Source organism: Elgaria multicarinata, chromosome 2, assembly GCF_023053635.1.
Source record: "Elgaria multicarinata webbii isolate HBS135686 ecotype San Diego chromosome 2, rElgMul1.1.pri, whole genome shotgun sequence".
Classification (NCBI taxonomy): Eukaryota; Metazoa; Chordata; class Lepidosauria; order Squamata; family Anguidae; genus Elgaria; species Elgaria multicarinata.
The window spans coordinates 82,341,333-82,357,537 of record NC_086172.1 but is presented as its reverse complement, the minus strand read 5'-3'; the positions used below and the strand labels follow the sequence as shown (position 1 = coordinate 82,357,537).

General features: G+C 42.8%; 2 protein-coding genes across 2 annotated transcripts; one reads left to right on the top strand and one right to left on the bottom strand.

Annotated features, from left to right (window-relative positions):
* Positions 1-1,590: 1,590 nt before the first annotated feature.
* Positions 1,591-6,130, bottom strand: FEN1 (flap structure-specific endonuclease 1). The gene is made up of 2 exons (XM_063117001.1): positions 5,912-6,130; positions 1,591-3,186 (listed from the first exon to the last, which is right to left on the bottom strand). Exon 2 carries the CDS (start codon positions 3,126-3,128, stop codon positions 1,980-1,982), a length of 1,149 nt encoding a protein of 382 aa, XP_062973071.1. The 5' UTR covers positions 3,129-3,186; positions 5,912-6,130; the 3' UTR covers positions 1,591-1,979.
* Positions 6,131-6,194: 64 nt separating this feature from the next.
* Positions 6,195-9,523, top strand: TMEM258 (transmembrane protein 258). The gene is made up of 4 exons (XM_063117002.1): positions 6,195-6,300; positions 6,697-6,806; positions 7,202-7,351; positions 9,379-9,523. The coding sequence occupies exons 1-3, from the start codon at positions 6,298-6,300 to the stop codon at positions 7,326-7,328; spliced, it is 240 nt and encodes a 79-aa protein (XP_062973072.1). The 5' UTR covers positions 6,195-6,297; the 3' UTR covers positions 7,329-7,351; positions 9,379-9,523.
* The last annotated feature ends 6,682 nt before the right edge of the window (positions 9,524-16,205 follow it).

The window sequence follows — 16,205 nt, the reverse complement described above, 5'->3', positions numbered from 1 at the left end:
TAACAGCCTGAAGCAGCCCAGCCCAGACACAAGTTTATTATCTCAATAAAAACTATGCCAGAGTGAGCATTTAGTGTGTTCCCTGATTAAGAAGGTGGTACACGAACAAGTTCTGAATCTAGCGACCTAAGCATGTTCTCTTTAATATCGATGCTAAAGTTTATTACTTTGCACACAGACAGTCTGGCACTTTCGGTCTAGTAAATAATTCTTTTGTAAACCACTAACAAATCCAATATATGAATTCCATGTTTGTGCTTGGCATGTTGTCTAAAGAATCAGACCAAAGCTATGAGGAGGTTCCAATATCTCTTTCTCTACAAGGATGCTGTGAAGCGATGTCATATTTATAAAGGGCCTTGCTAGACCTATCGGATAATCCGGCTGGGAGTCGGGGCGACAGCGCGCCATCGCCCTTTTCCACATGTAAGACGCGATGGGGCAAGGGAAAGCCCCATCGCATCCGCCATTTTTGTTTCAACTTAAAGGGCCATGTGCGCAGGAGTGCACTGCCGGAGAAGGTAGGTTTAAAAAAAATAAATATAGGGTCCCCGCTCCCCCTGCCCGATTCCCCCGCCCCACAATGCCTGATGCCCCCCTGCCCGCTCACTCGCCCGTCCTCCCCCCGATGCCCTATCCCCCGTCCTTTCCAACCCCGATGGCCGTCCTTCTTTCCCCCCTCCCCAATGCCTGTGCTTCCCCCGTCCCCGATGCCCGTCCTTCTTCCCCCGTCTGCCATACCCGTGCCCGTCCTTCCCCCCCCCTTCTGCCGGGTCCGGCCTTTCCCCTGGCCCCTATCTCCTCCCCCCCCCCGGCCCAGTCCGTGGCTTCTCCCAGCTACTCACGAGTAAGCGAGCAGCCGGGAAAAGCCGGGCCATAAGTGAATCCGCTTATCCCAGCTTAAGGGAGGCGTTAGCCCGGCCTGACCCCGGGATCCCGTGCATCATCTGGATGCGCAGGAGGGAGACCGGGCCTCACACCGCGCTAACGCCTCGTCTAGCAAGGGCCACAGTCATTCAAGACACAATTGTAAATAGGTTTACCATATAGCTCCTATGCCACAAATAAGCAGATATTCCCCACTAACAGAGTACTTTAGAAAGAAAAATAGTTTTTGCTGTATGCTTCAAAATCTTGGCTATTTTAAATTAACACAACTATTATAAACATTTTAGAATGTTTTGTAAAGTCTGCTATAAAGGAGGACATAATGAAAAGGAGGGCTTTATTGTAGAATTATTACAAGAGTTAAAATGAAGTAATAGTCAAGGATAGGAAATGTTTGTTACTATATTTTCCCTTAGCTTCTGACCTTCTTTGAAATTCATTTAGTTTCTTTTTGTTGGCAAAAACAGATTGTATAACTAAGATAGGGTGAGAAGTTGAATGCACAATCTCTGCAGCAATCCTATCTTAAGTATTACAGTGACCACATTGTAGTACTGCTTCCACAGAAACTCTTTTTTGCCCACCTGTTTCATTTTGAGCACTCTGGATTGTGCTGCAGAAACTTCTAGCTACACATCTCAACCTCTTAAAATCATTTTGACGTCAACAAGCTCTACATAAAAACAGTAAAAGTACTAGTTTTGCTATATTTATTGCATTTATTTAGATTTACTATATTTATTGGAAGCTACAACTTGAAGCTAAACCCATTCCAGCATGGTACAGCTAATGAAGTTCAATTCATAGTTCACAGCAGTCAAGGTGGCAAAAGCAACACTCTTTGGGTCATTTGGCAATAGTACCAGCCTTCAGTCTGTAGCCATTGATTAGCAGTGTCAGACATCTTGTCATCGAAAGCAGCGTCCTGCATTCATCAGTTTAGGCTGAGCTGAAGGACTGAAAATAGGTGTGCCATGTTTTCTCATAGAGCAAAAGTATGTTACATCAAGGTCCAACATTTGCTGTTTAATATATTGTGTTCCAAGAGGATCTAGAGTGGAATGGAACTGATCCAGTTCTAGAAAAGAGGTTTATTTCCCTCTTTTAAACTTTGATGTTGCTGCACCACTACCCTTTGCTTTCTTCTTAGCAGAGCCCTTGGGTTCTGGTTCTTTGCGCTTGGCTGAAGTGATGGAGCCAGTAACTTTAAAGAAGTCATCTAGTCGGCCCTGTGTGCTACCCTGACGACTCTTATTTAGTCTCTTGATCCCATTACGGATTCTTTCTTCATTGAACTGCTTCTCTCCACACAAGAAGCCAACAAGTCCGTCCTCATCTGGCTCACTCCATTTCAGTTCCACAGTTTCTGGGTCTATAACCTCAGGCTCCAAGAAGAGCTGTTGGGCCTCTTTGTGCAGCCAATTCTCAGGCACAGAGTATTTCTTGGTATCTATTTGCTGAACAATCTTTTCTATGCTTTTGTGCTGCTTGATAAGCTCCATGGCACGCTTGGGTCCAATACCACGGATGCTCTCACAGTAGTCACAACCTAGCAATATGCAAAGATCCACAAACTCCTTATAAGTCACGTTCATATCCTGAAGGACACGACTTAGGTGGAATTCCTGAATAGGCAGTTTCTTTGCCTCACTGGCTGTAAGATGCCGCATTAGCACAGGGCTACCAAAGGTCAAGCAGTCCATATCCTCAGTAGCAGCTGCATAGACCTTGTTAGCTTTCACCAGGGCTGCACAGCTAGCTTCTGCTTCACCAGGTGCATCTACATAGGGGACACCCATCAAGGCCAGCAGTTTCTTGCACTCATCGTTATGCTGTTTGGTCACCTTAACTAACCTCTTGCTAAACTTTTCTATATTTTCTTCCTCACCTGCCTCTTTGGCTTCTTGTAGCTGCTTCTCTGCCTCAGTTCGGCGCTCAGTGCGCTTAGCCAATTCACCTGATTTCAATTGCGGGGCTTTGCCATCAAAGACATAGGCAGGCTTGATGCCATTTTCTAACATGCGAATGGTGCGGTAGAACATACCCATTAGGTGGCTCGTGGTTTCACCTTCTTCATTCTGCAACATGTCAGCTCCCTGCCGTACAGCAATCAGGAACTGGTAAATACTCATAGACGCATCAATGGCCACCTTCCGGCCGAAATAACTCTTAATGTCATTCTCTCGAATGGCAGCAGGAGCTATATCTGCAATCAGTTTGGCCAAACCATGGATTCCCATCCTGGTAACAAAATTGAAATTGAAGTGTGAATCTGAGGTGATGCAACACAGAAGAAACCTAGGAAGTAAAAATACAGATGTTAACTGAAGTGACAGGAAAGCAAGCTGTCCTTTTATTGGATCATGGTACATGCTTTTCTCAGTTTTTCTATCACTCTAAGCTTATCAGTAGGTTAATGAATTATGTTCACTTAGGTCAATCAATTATTTACATTCAGGTTAAATTTCAATGAACTGAAGTTTTTAAATGGATACTGTTGTTTTTATGTTTTTAAATTTTGTATACTTTTTAATGTTTACTGTTTTTAACTTTTGTAAACTGCCCAGGGAGCTTCGGCTATGGAGCGGTGTATAAATGTAACAAATAAATAAATAAAATAAGGTAAAAGCTATTAAAGATTTTTTTTACAATCAGGAAAGGTTTAGGTGCTCATAACAGGATATAGATGACTAGGGCAAGGAAAGCAGTTTAAGAGATTACCAGATAGTTAGATGACTGTGCTAGGATATGGATTTTTAAAATAATTTACCTTGAGTAGTAAGGACTAAGGAAACCTCTTCCAAAAGAGTGATTAGAACAACCTGGATAGCAGCTTTTCTTATGTTTACATCCATTGTAGAAAGTAACTATGCCCCTGCATTGTCCTACCCACCCATTCACAATTTAATTTGCCCAGGTAACTTTTTGCTATTGGACAAACTAAAAATATAATTAACAAACAAATAATTGATCATTAATTTGGAGGAAAATGATAGAGATAATTAAGAAAGATCAATATTTTAAAAGTGGGTTTGTGCACAATTCTTATAAAATGCAAAGAAACTCCCTAAAGCATCCATTCTCAGCATAAAGTTTCTTTCTCGAAGATATTTCTAAAAGTTTTTCTCATTTTCTAGATAATGATATATAATTAGGGGTGCAATCCAGAGGCTGACAGGAATCCCATGCAGTGCAGGAGCAGCCTGGGAGCAAATGGGGCAAACTTTCCCTTCATGTTCCAGCTTGCCCTGTATTTCTGCTAGATGGATGATTTCGCCATCTAGCAGCAGCACCTTGGAGGGAGAAGGAAGCTGCGGCGGCCATAAGAAATGGTGTACGGATGCCACCCTGGCCTTTTCCCTCCCCTCCTCCCAGAACACCCCCTGTCCCCACCTTCACGCTAAGTTTTTGGAATTAGAGATGTAGCTGGTGCAGTTTTCTCCATTCTGGCTATGAGAGGAATGGGGAGGGGAGTGCAGTTTCCTGTCTGGGGGCATAGGTTTGCACCCTATATATCTTCACAATACTATTTCAAGGTGATATAGACACTTAAATCTGAATCTCTGAGTATCTGCTCATTAGATTTTGTTATTAGTTACATTTATAAAAGGAAGTTTTGGGAATGCTCATTACATTTTATTAGAATCTTTATTCCAATACATATGGGAAGAATTAAAGGGCTCAAAACACACCCACAAACAAAAGCAATTCAGCTGAGACTCTTTAAACAGAGCTTTTGCTATCATTACAGTTTGCAAATCCTGCCTCAGGCAATTACCCACAGATGATTTCTTTCACAATCCCTCCCTGAATATAAAACGCAGTATGGAAAGGCACAACTGTGATTCAAAGCTACCACATATTATCCTTCAAGCACAACTCAAGAGTGCTGGAAAGCCAAAGCAATAGCAGTAGCAGATTGCTGGGATGCTCCTGAGAGAAAGGGGGGGGGGCACCCCTTCTTACTAATGTAGCCCAGATGCTCTTTGTTGTTTCTTCCTGACAATTTAAAACCTGTCCTGTTGGACCTGCTGCCAACATTTCCATCTAGAAATGTCTCTCCAGTCTAATGCCTCTGGAAGTTTACACGCTGGACTTCCAGCAGAAGCAACCAAGTTCCCAACCTGTGTGTGTGTGACTTTCCATGGTGTTCCCAGCATGTTTAATAACAGCAAATCACAGCCGCTTGCTGGGAGGGGAAGAAGAGGTGTTTGAGAGTAAAAGCAGCGAGCTCTAGTGTTATGCAGTGTGTGAAGCAGCAGCTTCGAGCAGCCAATTTGGGATGTTACAAAAGGCAGCAAATTGCTCATTAATTATTAGATTTTCACTGCTCGGGATGATGAAAGGCACTTGCCTCAGGTGCCAAACTTGGCCAGCAGCTAGACAGGGCCGGCGTGCAATATATTGCTTAGCCTCTGGCAGCAAATTATCTTGGGGCAACACTGTAGACTAGCCTTCCCCAACCTGGACCCCTCCAGATATGCTGGACTGCAACTCCCATTATCTCAGCCAGTATGGGGCTGATGGGAGTTACCAGGCAACATTTCTGGAGGGCACGAGGTTGGGGGAGGTCGTAGACCTAACCTAACACGCGGCTTCCCGAGAAAGGCAGGCCGGACGCAATGCTCGTTCCGACTCTAAAATCGCGAAGGATCGTCGGCAAGAAAGGTCTCAGCCGCCCACCTAGCATCACCTTTTGGCCTCTTTCGCCATTCCCCCGTCTCGTGCATACTTTATATTTTTACGGGGTCCCAGTCCAAACGTTTTAAGAATTACTACGGCAACCCAACCCTCCTCGGCTGCCTTACAGGCTGGCAGGCCTTCCCGCAGGGCGGACTCAAGCCTGGCTGTGACCCTGCCAGAGCGCAGGACGAGAGGAGCCCCGTTCCTCGGCCTCGCGTGGGCGCCAAGCGGGCCGAAACACCACGCACGCACGCGCGCGGGCGCACCTCGTCCGCTCCTCCCCGCCACTGCCCCGGCGCGCGCCAACACGTCTTCTCTTGGCCGTTGGCGTTTGACTCACCTGCGGTCCGCGTCCGCTCTCCGCGCTGGGCGCCTGCACACCGGCTCAGCCTGCCTCCGTCTGCGACCGCAGAATTCCCGCCCCGTCTCTTCTGGCGCCTTCCAAATCCCGCGCTCTGAGGAGGCAGAAAAGGAGGCGGGGCGGGGCGGCACTGGGGTGTAGTTCACAACCACGGCTTTGCCCTGCTTTGCCCCGCGGTAGAAGGCTAAACAGACTGCAGTTCCCGGCAAGCTTTGAGAGAGCGGCGTCTGGCGGGGGAGGAAGCCGGCCGGCGGAATTCCGGCGACGGAAAGGAGGAGGCGGAGGAGGAGGAGCGAGTGTCGGAGGAAGAGACGTGTCCTTCCTTCCGCCAGCCGTGAAGAGCCGCAGCAGGAGGCAGCGCAGCCATGGTGAGGGGCTAGGAGGAGGGCTGGGGCGGCACCGGCACCCCAATTGCCTCAGCCTTTGGGCTCCTTTTCCCCACTGCCGCCCTTGGTGGTGGGTCTGTTCGGCCCGGGAGGGGGACCAGTCATCCCGAAAGAACTTGCGGAGGATGGTCTGCGGGCGCAAATGGTCGGTCACTGGAGGACGGGCGCTCTGGTTCACCCTTCGCCGCTCGCTGGGGTCTCTTTAAAACAGCCTTCCCCAAATTGGTGCCCTCCAGATGTGCTGCCGCCCTTGTTGGTTGGGGACGATGGGAGCTGTGGTCCAACAACACGTCTGCAGGGTAGGAGGTTAGGGAAGCCTGCTTTAAAACAATTAAAATGTTCTTATACATTCTTTCTACTTCTTCCCATCATATTTAGGAGCTTGAGACGATGAGCAGATATACCAGCCCGGTGAACCCGGCTGTGTTTCCACACCTCACTGTGGTGCTCCTGGCCATCGGCATGTTCTTCACCGCTTGGTTCTTCGTGTATCCTCTTCCTACCAAGAGCAGCATATTAAAGTCGTGGGACTCCAGCATCAGATGTGTTTTGGTTGACCACAGGGATGTGGGGGTTTGGGTTGCCAGCAACTGAGAGGAGCACTTGTACTTTTATTTAGAAATGGATATTTTATACTTACCATAAATTCTTGTTCTTGATGTCTCACAGAAATTGAGCTGCAGAAGCTTTTAACGTTGTATATACCAAGAAACTTCACCTGTTTAATTTCTGCTTCTCAGGCTGCTGTTAATGACAGAGGGGCAGTACAGAGGGTGGCAATCCTATTGAGGGAAAATGCCAAGGGTTTTATAAAAGTATCAGTTTTTCAATGTGCAATGCCTGGACTTTTTGTTCCTGGTTACTGCTTTAATTAATATCTCAGCTATGAAGTTACTTCTACCAAATATACCCGGGACATTTACAAGGAACTGCTCATCTCCCTGGTGGCTTCACTCTTTATGGGTTTTGGAGTACTCTTCTTATTGCTGTGGGTTGGAATCTATGTGTGACAGTAAGCCAGGAGCTGTTTCAGGTAAGACACTAAAAGTCAAGATTAGTGACATTTGTTTTCTGGACTATTTTGAATTAGAAAACTTTCCAGAATTTTTCCTGACATCCTATATTGATTAGCATCTGATATGGCATTTTAAATGTTCCATAAATCTCTCAAAGATATTTTTTTTCATTCCCCAGAAGTGATTTGAAGTGAAATACTTGATTAGGGAAAAAAACCCATAAGCCCTTTCAGTGCAGTCTTAGCATGTTTATTCAAAATCAAGTTCCACTGTGTTCAATGAGTCTTTAATTTATGACTGCAGTCCTTACCTAGCAAGAAGTTCCATTGGACTTATAGGAGTTACTTATGAATAGACATTCATAGGCTTACACTGTTACTGTGACTTTAAAGTTACATTCAAATGGATGCAAAGCCTTTTTTGAATAATTTTTATTGGAATACGTGTAAATATTTTAAGACTTAACTCAATAACATAACATTGTTTACATTTTAAGAGAAAATTATGGTAATGAAAACTTAACATACTAATTTTAGCATGTCCAATGAGCTATTATGCATCTATAGTTATTATATATGCATGCTTCTTAGGGACAATCACCTGGAAAAAGTAGCATACAACTTTTAAAACAACAAATTTGACTGGTATACTAGCCATACATTAATGAATGTTTCTAATTAATCTTTTGAATTAATGGAGTTTAGAAACAAAAACCTTTCTTTTCCTTTCTAGAAATGGAAAATGTAGCAGTAAATTACAGAAAATGGCCACCCCACAACACTGATCAACACTGTTTATTTAATAGTTCTGTTTTAAATGTATAGACTTAACTTTCCTGCAGATAAGCATTTGTCAGTCAAATGTGTGATTAGGTTCCTGTAGCATATTAGGGCCACTTCACATTTTTCGTCTGAACATGATTGCATGAATAGTATTTGTATATAGGCTTCCAGAAGTTGCATGAACTTATTCATGAAGAGTTACAGGACCTGCTCATCTTGGGGTCTAAATGTGTTCCAATAACACAAGAAGCTTCTGTTTCTGAGCACTTCAGACCAACATGGCCTTCTGAAAAGGGTTGTCATAAAGAAAGATTGCATTCAAATTGGGTAACAGAATATATCCATTCTCCTTGGAGTTATAAGAGGAAGTCCTTTGCGTGCTTTAACTGCTAGGACAAGCTTCAAGTCCAAAAACGTATGCTTGTATTTGTGATTAGGAGCTTGATGTGTTCCTGTCCTGAGCTCTTAGCCAGTGTGTAGTTCAGATTATACATACAATAAAACACAAATATCCAGTCCTTGACCACAAAAGCCAGTTTATACTTAATCTGAACAATGATTCCTAGTTATTCTGCCTTCCAGTAAAGTTAAACCCTATCTGTACCATCACATTAACAGATGTGTGCTGGTTAGCCTTTTGTATGGGAGGCAAAAAGGTGAGACTATGGTGGTTGCTTGACTGGTTATTGCGGATGAATTCGTCAACCAGCATTCTTGTACAAAGGAAGGCTTGCAACATTTGGGGCTCTTTAGCTTTAAAAGCAGGTAGAAAAAGGGTAAGAGGGCATGATAGAGATGTATACAATTATGTATAATATGGAGAAAATTGATAGGGAGAAGTTTTTCTTCCACTCTCACAATACTAGCGGTCATTTATCAATCTGAATGATGGGTGATTCAAGATAGATAAAAGTACTTCTTCACACAACAGATACTTACCAATAGTGTTTGCTGGCATGATGGGTTTCCCTGGAAAAAACATTACACTAGCAATGCTATTGGCGTTACGCTACAAATTGCTTACGCCTGCGCATAATCATATCTAAATGAAAAAAAATGGGAGGCATGAGTTTAGGATAACTAGATGTTGTGTAGAGGGTAGGGGCCCCATTAATTGGTGTCTAAACTATTTGTCAAGCCCTTTGTCTACCTTCTGAGGTTTTACCACATAGTCTTTTGGGTAGTAACATAGAAAGCTATATTGATGAATATTTGGAAGAAGTTTGATCCATCTGTTTTGTTTGTTTGTTTTTTCATTACAGATTCCAGAAGCCTCACTGAAGCTCCTTTTTATTTTTGTACTTAATATGGCTCATTGCAGCTGTGGGCTATGTTATTCTGACACACGACTGCAGCCCAGAGTGACATAACATCAAATCAATAAAGCTGACTCTGTGATGAGCTGAAGTTTTTGTGCTTCTTTGTTCTTTTGAACTCTCTTTTCTGTTATACATGAAAACCCATTTCCCCACCACCTCTCACAGGCCTATTAACTATTGTGGTCTCTTGGTATGCCTATACCTCCTATACTACAGTAGTGAAGGGCACAACTGAAATGGTGCATAGCCAAGGGACATGCTGTTGAAATCAGAACTAGACATGAGATATCTTGCTGCCAAGAATCTGTTATGAGAATTGAGATTACCATATCTATGATCCAATAATGTATTTCTAATTTTTTTTTGCAGTAGGCTATTACAAAAGGAATCTGTCCTTTTGTTTATACTTAAGTTCTTATTCCTTTGTCCTTTTCACGTGGTTAATTCTCACTCAGTGTTTTGCACATTGAGCAAAGACAAGATCCTTAGAGTTTTAATTTCTACTGGCTATTGGAATGTAATTAGATATGCATTATAGATAAATCACTGTGTGTGATATGTGCTTGTCACATTTCACCTTTTTAGGTGTATACCTAAAAGTGTAATGTTTAGCGTGAACCTAATATTCCCATCTTAGTCAATGGAAATATTACGATGTCATTGAAAAGTACTATACCATGGAGAGTATTCTTCATGCATCTGATGAAATGGACTATAGCTCAGAAAAGTTTATGCTGTAATATGTTTGTTAGTCTAAGGCATGAGTGGGCAACACACAGCCAGTGGGCTGCATGTGGGCCCCAGTGCCTCCAAAAAGAAAAAAATTGGCAGTTTACTGCCAAAATCCAATGGCAAACTGCTACAGAGGCTTATTAAGCCTCTAGCCCGGTAAGCTTCCATAGCTGTCTTTTTTTGCCACTCCCATGGTGGTGGCAGAGAACTAGTTCTTGGCCGAAGGTGCCGCAAAACTGTTGTTGTTGCAGCAAACTAACATGGCTACCCATCTTGAGATCTAAGCCAGTAATATATTTTGTTCTAGATCATTTAGCTGCTCAGTTATGAATCCCATCTGATTCAGTGCACTCCATATCCCTAAATTGTGCATCTTTGTGATCTTTGCCATTTGTGCCGAAGTAGAGGGAATTAACCACAAGACGCTCTGAAGCCATACAGTATCCATCACATTTCTTATGTTTGGATATGAAGAAGTTCCTCTTGACTTTCAGTGTGTAGTACCCATTTCAAGTGGAAACTATAAGTGGGTATATTTCATTCTTTCCAAAGGAAGATGCATTTAAGTCAGAACTCTGTTTAGAGATGGAAAGTCTTAAGAATACAATGGTGTGCCATTCATACCCTAAAGTGAGTCCCCCCCTAGTTCCAATCCAAGTAAAGGAAGACTGCAATCCTATGCACACATACTAAGGAGGAAGCCCACCCACCCCACCCCATCCCAACTCAGTGAGATTTATTTCCAGTTATATATACACAGCTTGGGCTGCACATCCCACTGAAATCACTGAAACTTTTAGTCACATCCAATGTTTCTGACTGGTTTCAACAGGATTTTAAGCATGTCTTGCTTTAGCTGCATTGTGACCCATATGATAATCTTGGGATTGGATGCAAACCTAGTCATACTTCAGCATAGATCCACTGAACTCAGTTCCATTGATTGCAATGGCTCTGCTCTAAGAATAACTAGCTCTGCATCCAACCCACTGACAATTATTACTAGTGCTGCAAAATGTAATCAATTGGGGGGAAATGATTTAATCAACTCAAAAGTTTTCCTTATTAATCAGGCAGCAGATTAAAATATATTAGATCAAAATAGTTGCTTTTCATAAAAGTGCTTATCAAAACAGCGGATGACAAACACCACCTAAAAAGACTGTCTCTTCTCTTACACACAAAAAGAAAAAGTTCCTTCAAAAAAAAAATTTTTACCCATAAGATTAAATTGAATATAATTTAAGGGGTAGTATCTTATTTGGCAGAATTGCTAATGTAAATGACTTTGTGCTAGTATAATCTATAGGATTTGCTGGCAAACAAAAACCCATCATGCCAGTAAGCGCTATTGGTGCTACTCCAGAAAGGATACTTCCCATGGTTAACTGCTTTAACATTTTCATACTTGGATTACATCCCTAATTATTACACTGTCTGTAACCATTTAATCCCATGAGATGGAGGAAGAAGCCAAAAGCCAATCTTGGATACAAAGTAGTATACTTATATATTTATTTATATAGGTACATTTCTTATGAATAAAAGTCTAGATAAGCAAAACAGAAGTAGAGGAGTGCTGAGCACCAGCACTCCAAAACAAAACAAAATATAAATACAAACCAGAAAGGTAGGCAGTAGGGTAAAAAAGCAACCACACATCCTCCACCGAAGCAAGATGCCAAAAAAAAAAACTTCATTAATACAGCACTCACTAAGGATATGATGGGCAATATACAGTGATTAAAGCTGTGATAGCAACATTTAAACAAAACAAATTAGTGCTTTATCTTCCTTAAGGCTCACAGTGATGGCACAAAACTTTTATTTACAGGCTTTAAGCTTTAACAATAACAGAAAAAAGGCTTATGAATTTTCCTTTGAGACAGAGTTCCCAACCCCTCAGAGGAGCCAAACTTTAAAAGCTGGCTCAATATCCACCTTTGTTTTCTTGTTCCCCCCCAAAATGCCTAGCTTCATGGTGCGGCTCTAAGGAAAGAGAACTTCCTGCTGGGCAGGATGCTATAACTCAGAGCTCCCTCCATCAGACTTGAGAAAAGGTCCAGTTGTTATACCTTCATTCTTCCATTTTTGGGAAAGTACGTGGATGGTGCGAGTGGGGAGAACACCTCCTGAGACAGGCGAGTAGGGAGAATATGCCACAGCTGGCTAGTCCAGCTGATATCCTCACAATACCAACTGAGACATGGACAGCTATGAACTTCTTATGAAGCTCCAGTTGTGCTGGTTTTCCCCCTATCCAACCTGATACTGTGAAGCACTTCGGAATAAAAAGGTGCTATATAGTTACAGTAAGTTATAGCATTTTAAAACAATAAAACCATTAAAACTGATGTAAAGAGCACTACTGTTATCATAGATTATGCACCTCAGATTCTCAAGAGACAAAATTGATGTGAATTTACCAGCGAAAAAGTTTGATATATGTACACCCCTTCTCTCAGATTCCGCCTGATAGACTGGGAGAAGAAAAAGTGATTGGTTAATTAATTTGCTTCTGATGTCACTATGTCCCTGCTGCCCTCACCCTGATCCAAACAGGTAAGAAACAGTGGATGGTTGGTTATATTTCTTTTGTGTAGTGGAGTGGGCAAGGGGATAGTCAGGTCAAAATGTGAATGTCCTCAACAGATTGTTTTTAATCCAATGGTTCTTAACCACCAGTCTAAAGACTTCTTTTTGCTGGTCCATAGCAAAGGAGTGTCTGTGGCCTCCTCCTGCTGGAAAGGAGAACAGAGCCCCCACTTGGACTAAGATGCTGAAAATGCCTCTCAATACTAAGAGGAACATCTCCTGCTTCCATGAGCTGCTACTTGCATTACTTCAGTGGGATGGGAGCCACTGCAGGGTGGCTTCTTCCCACACTCTGGGGTAAACATGGAAAGCCCAGGATCATGTGGGAGAAGTCCATGCTGCAAGAAATGGGTTAATATTAACATGAGGAAAGAGCTCTGGCATGTGATCCTCCAGTGTGATAATCATTTCCTTAAATTTCCTGGAAGCATGGGAAGGAGTGAACCAACCAATGGCGCTCCCATTCTGCTGGAGTAATGTAAGAATGCACTCTATGTGGCAACAATAGGTGGTTGGCTCACAAGGCTCCAGAGGCTGGAGTGGGGAAAATGAAGGGTATTCCTTTCTTAGCCAGGCTCAGCTTCCACTGCTGAAAAATGGGAAGCTCAAGTTGGTGGGGCTGGCAGATGCCTGCATGGTGAATAGGCATTTGGTACTGAACCTTCATGGATGATCAATCCTACAATGGCAAAAATATAGATTGGGGCTGAGCTGTACTGCTAGAAAGCACATCCACCAGTGGTGGATAGAGGAATGGCCTGCAGCAGAGAATCCATGCAAAATAAGCAGGGAAACCTGGCAAATAAACAGTTATGGACCAACAAGAACAGTACCAGAAGAATGTGGTGGAATTAGCTGGGTGGCACTATTGTCTTTGTGAAGTATCCACATGACCCCATGGCATACTACTTTGACAAGGCCAGGGAAGGTTGCCATAAATGAACCTACTGCCACGAACACTCCAAAGCAATACGAGAAAGTTTAAGATTCTCCAGCACCACCACCCACAACTTCTTCTGTGTTGGCTCTACAAGACACATGCCAAAGCTAAGGCAGCTCAGGAGAAGGAGGAGAGAAAAAATAAAATAAAAAACAGTGGTGGTAAATCCATGGGGCCTCAAATGCAAGGGGTCCCCAAAGATCATGGATCTGATCGTGGGGAAATAGGAGAGGAGAGAAGCAGAGGCTATTGAGGGTGGCCTGGAGAAAAAGTGGCTCCTTACGATTTGAAGCTTTTGTTGGTAACAGGCTGTTTCACAAGTGACACTTCTAGCATTCATTGCCAAGTTCATTTTCATACGTGATGTTTAAAAGTGCAATCCTATATGTATCTATATGTGTAAATCCCACTAGATTCATGGGGATGACTCAGGTGAGTATGGGATAGCAGCCTAAATCAATTCTTGCACTTTCCCTCCATTTGAATTGCAAAGGCTAAACTTCTAAAATGGCTCTTTTCCACTTTCTATCCTGTACTATATACCATTATCAAATTATGTTTCAGTCTGAATGATGTTAGGGATCTCTGACATAGTGCCAAACTCACTGTTAAGACGGAGATTCTAATCATGGATCTCCTGCACCACATTTAATCGCACCCCAGGTCACTTATCTTTCTAATCTAAGAACTGATCATTTTGCTCTCTCTCTTGGTCATTGATGCCAGCTGGCAGTGAGTAGTAGCAATTGCAGCTGTACTTTATGTTCCTTATAATAAGGGATGGGAGAACCAGGAATTTTTGAGCTTGTCTAAATTCTCAAAGCTCTTTTTGGCATGCTCTTATTTTAATTTCTGATCTGTATTTGGCTCATTAGCACAGTAAAAGTGCACATTTCAAATGGGAAAAGTGCACATTTCTGTATGCATTTTTCAAAAATGTGCACTTTCCCCCCATTCTAAATTGCGAAAATGCATATATTTTCAAAAGTGCACATCTTCAAAGTGCACTTTTTTTAAAAAATGCATTTTTCAAATGTGATCACAAATTCAGGAATTTGCTAAAAAAAAGCAAAGAAAAAAAAAAGCACTCCTGCTTGCATTCATGTTTGAAATTGCAAACGGGACATATTTGCATTATTTGTGAACAGAAACTAAATTCTTGTACATCCCTACTTATAAGATGATGACTCAGTAGACTAGTGAGAGGGCCTTAGTGTTTCTGATAATGGCCCAATGCCTATAACATCAGACTCACCAATCGTCTTTCACTGGCCTGTCAAGTCTCCCCTTCGCCTCACATTCCTCTCTGCCACTTCCAGCTGCCAGTTTTCCTTATGACTGCTCACGATAGCACAATAATAAGGAAATATGGTAGCCATCCTAACTGGGACACTAACAGACGCTGAGGGACTACCTATACATTACTGCAATTATATCAGTTTTATTCACCTTTCACAATCACGGCTTCTTCCGAAGAATCTTGGGAACTATAACTTCCAGAGAGTGTTGAACATTTTCTATCAGAAATCTCTAGCTCGCCTCAGAGAACTACAATTACCAGGGCCAGATCTACACCAAGCAGGATATGACACTTTGAAAATGGTTTGAAAACTGTGTATGGAATGTGTCTTGGGCCCCAACAGTTGTCACTACTGTTATGAACCATTTTAAAGAAGTAGTGTAGATCTTGCCCAGGATTCTCTAAGAAGAGGCAATGACTATTCAACCAGTTTAAATCTGTAATGTAGGCATGGCTTGAGAGCTTCAAGTGTATGGAACAGGTGATGGCAGCAGGTCAAGGGCAGGGCTGGCCTACCTGATAACCTAGTAAATGGCAGCTCCATCCTGGAATGCAGGCACCATGTTATCTTTCACCAATACATTAAACACACACACACACACCAAGCCACCATCAATCGAGACCCTATTTTAATGTATTTCCCATTTTACTACAATAACCTGTTCTGAAGCTATCTGTGTATTGGGCGATTAGAATAAGACAAAGGCAGGAATGAGCATATCTGTAGACTCCTAGATTTCTAATTTAATTCAGGATGATAGAGCAGTACCAGCAGCTTACTATCTTGTTTTCTCCCCTTCCTTTCTCCGTGGCCTCCCCTTTCCTCTCCATCTTCTCACTCCTTAGCCAGAGCCTGACTAAGTAGGCCTAACCCATCTCCCTTTGAGTGGAGGGTAAAGGCCTGATGGGTTGGGTGGTTGTGCTTGTACATCTGTCTTAACTCCTCTCAGCACCCGATTCAGAGTCTGGGTGCAGGCTGGTGCTCAGCACTGGCCCACTTTGGTTTCCTATGAGAGACAAATAAATCAATAATTGTGAGCTGAATTCTTTAAAAAAGGTCAGTGGTTTAGCAAGTTAAAACCTTGTAACAGTAAGTTACCCAAAATATACTGAGGATTCCAAGGAGACTCAAGGCCTGGAGTGAGAAAATAAAAAGTGTTCTCTTTGTGGTCTGACAGAGACCCCTTGGGGATCATTTCCCCC

What these genes read in the sequence shown, in the direction of transcription:
- FEN1 (XM_063117001.1), bottom strand. Translation starts at nt 3,128, where the DNA reads ATGGGAATCCATGGTTTGGCCAAACTGATTGCAGATATAGCTCCTGCT.
- TMEM258 (XM_063117002.1), top strand. An exon ending in TTCACCGCTTGGTTCTTCGT is followed by an intron (nt 6,807 to 7,201) that starts GTATCCTCTTCC and finishes TTAATATCTCAG; the next exon opens with CTATGAAGTTACTTCTACCA.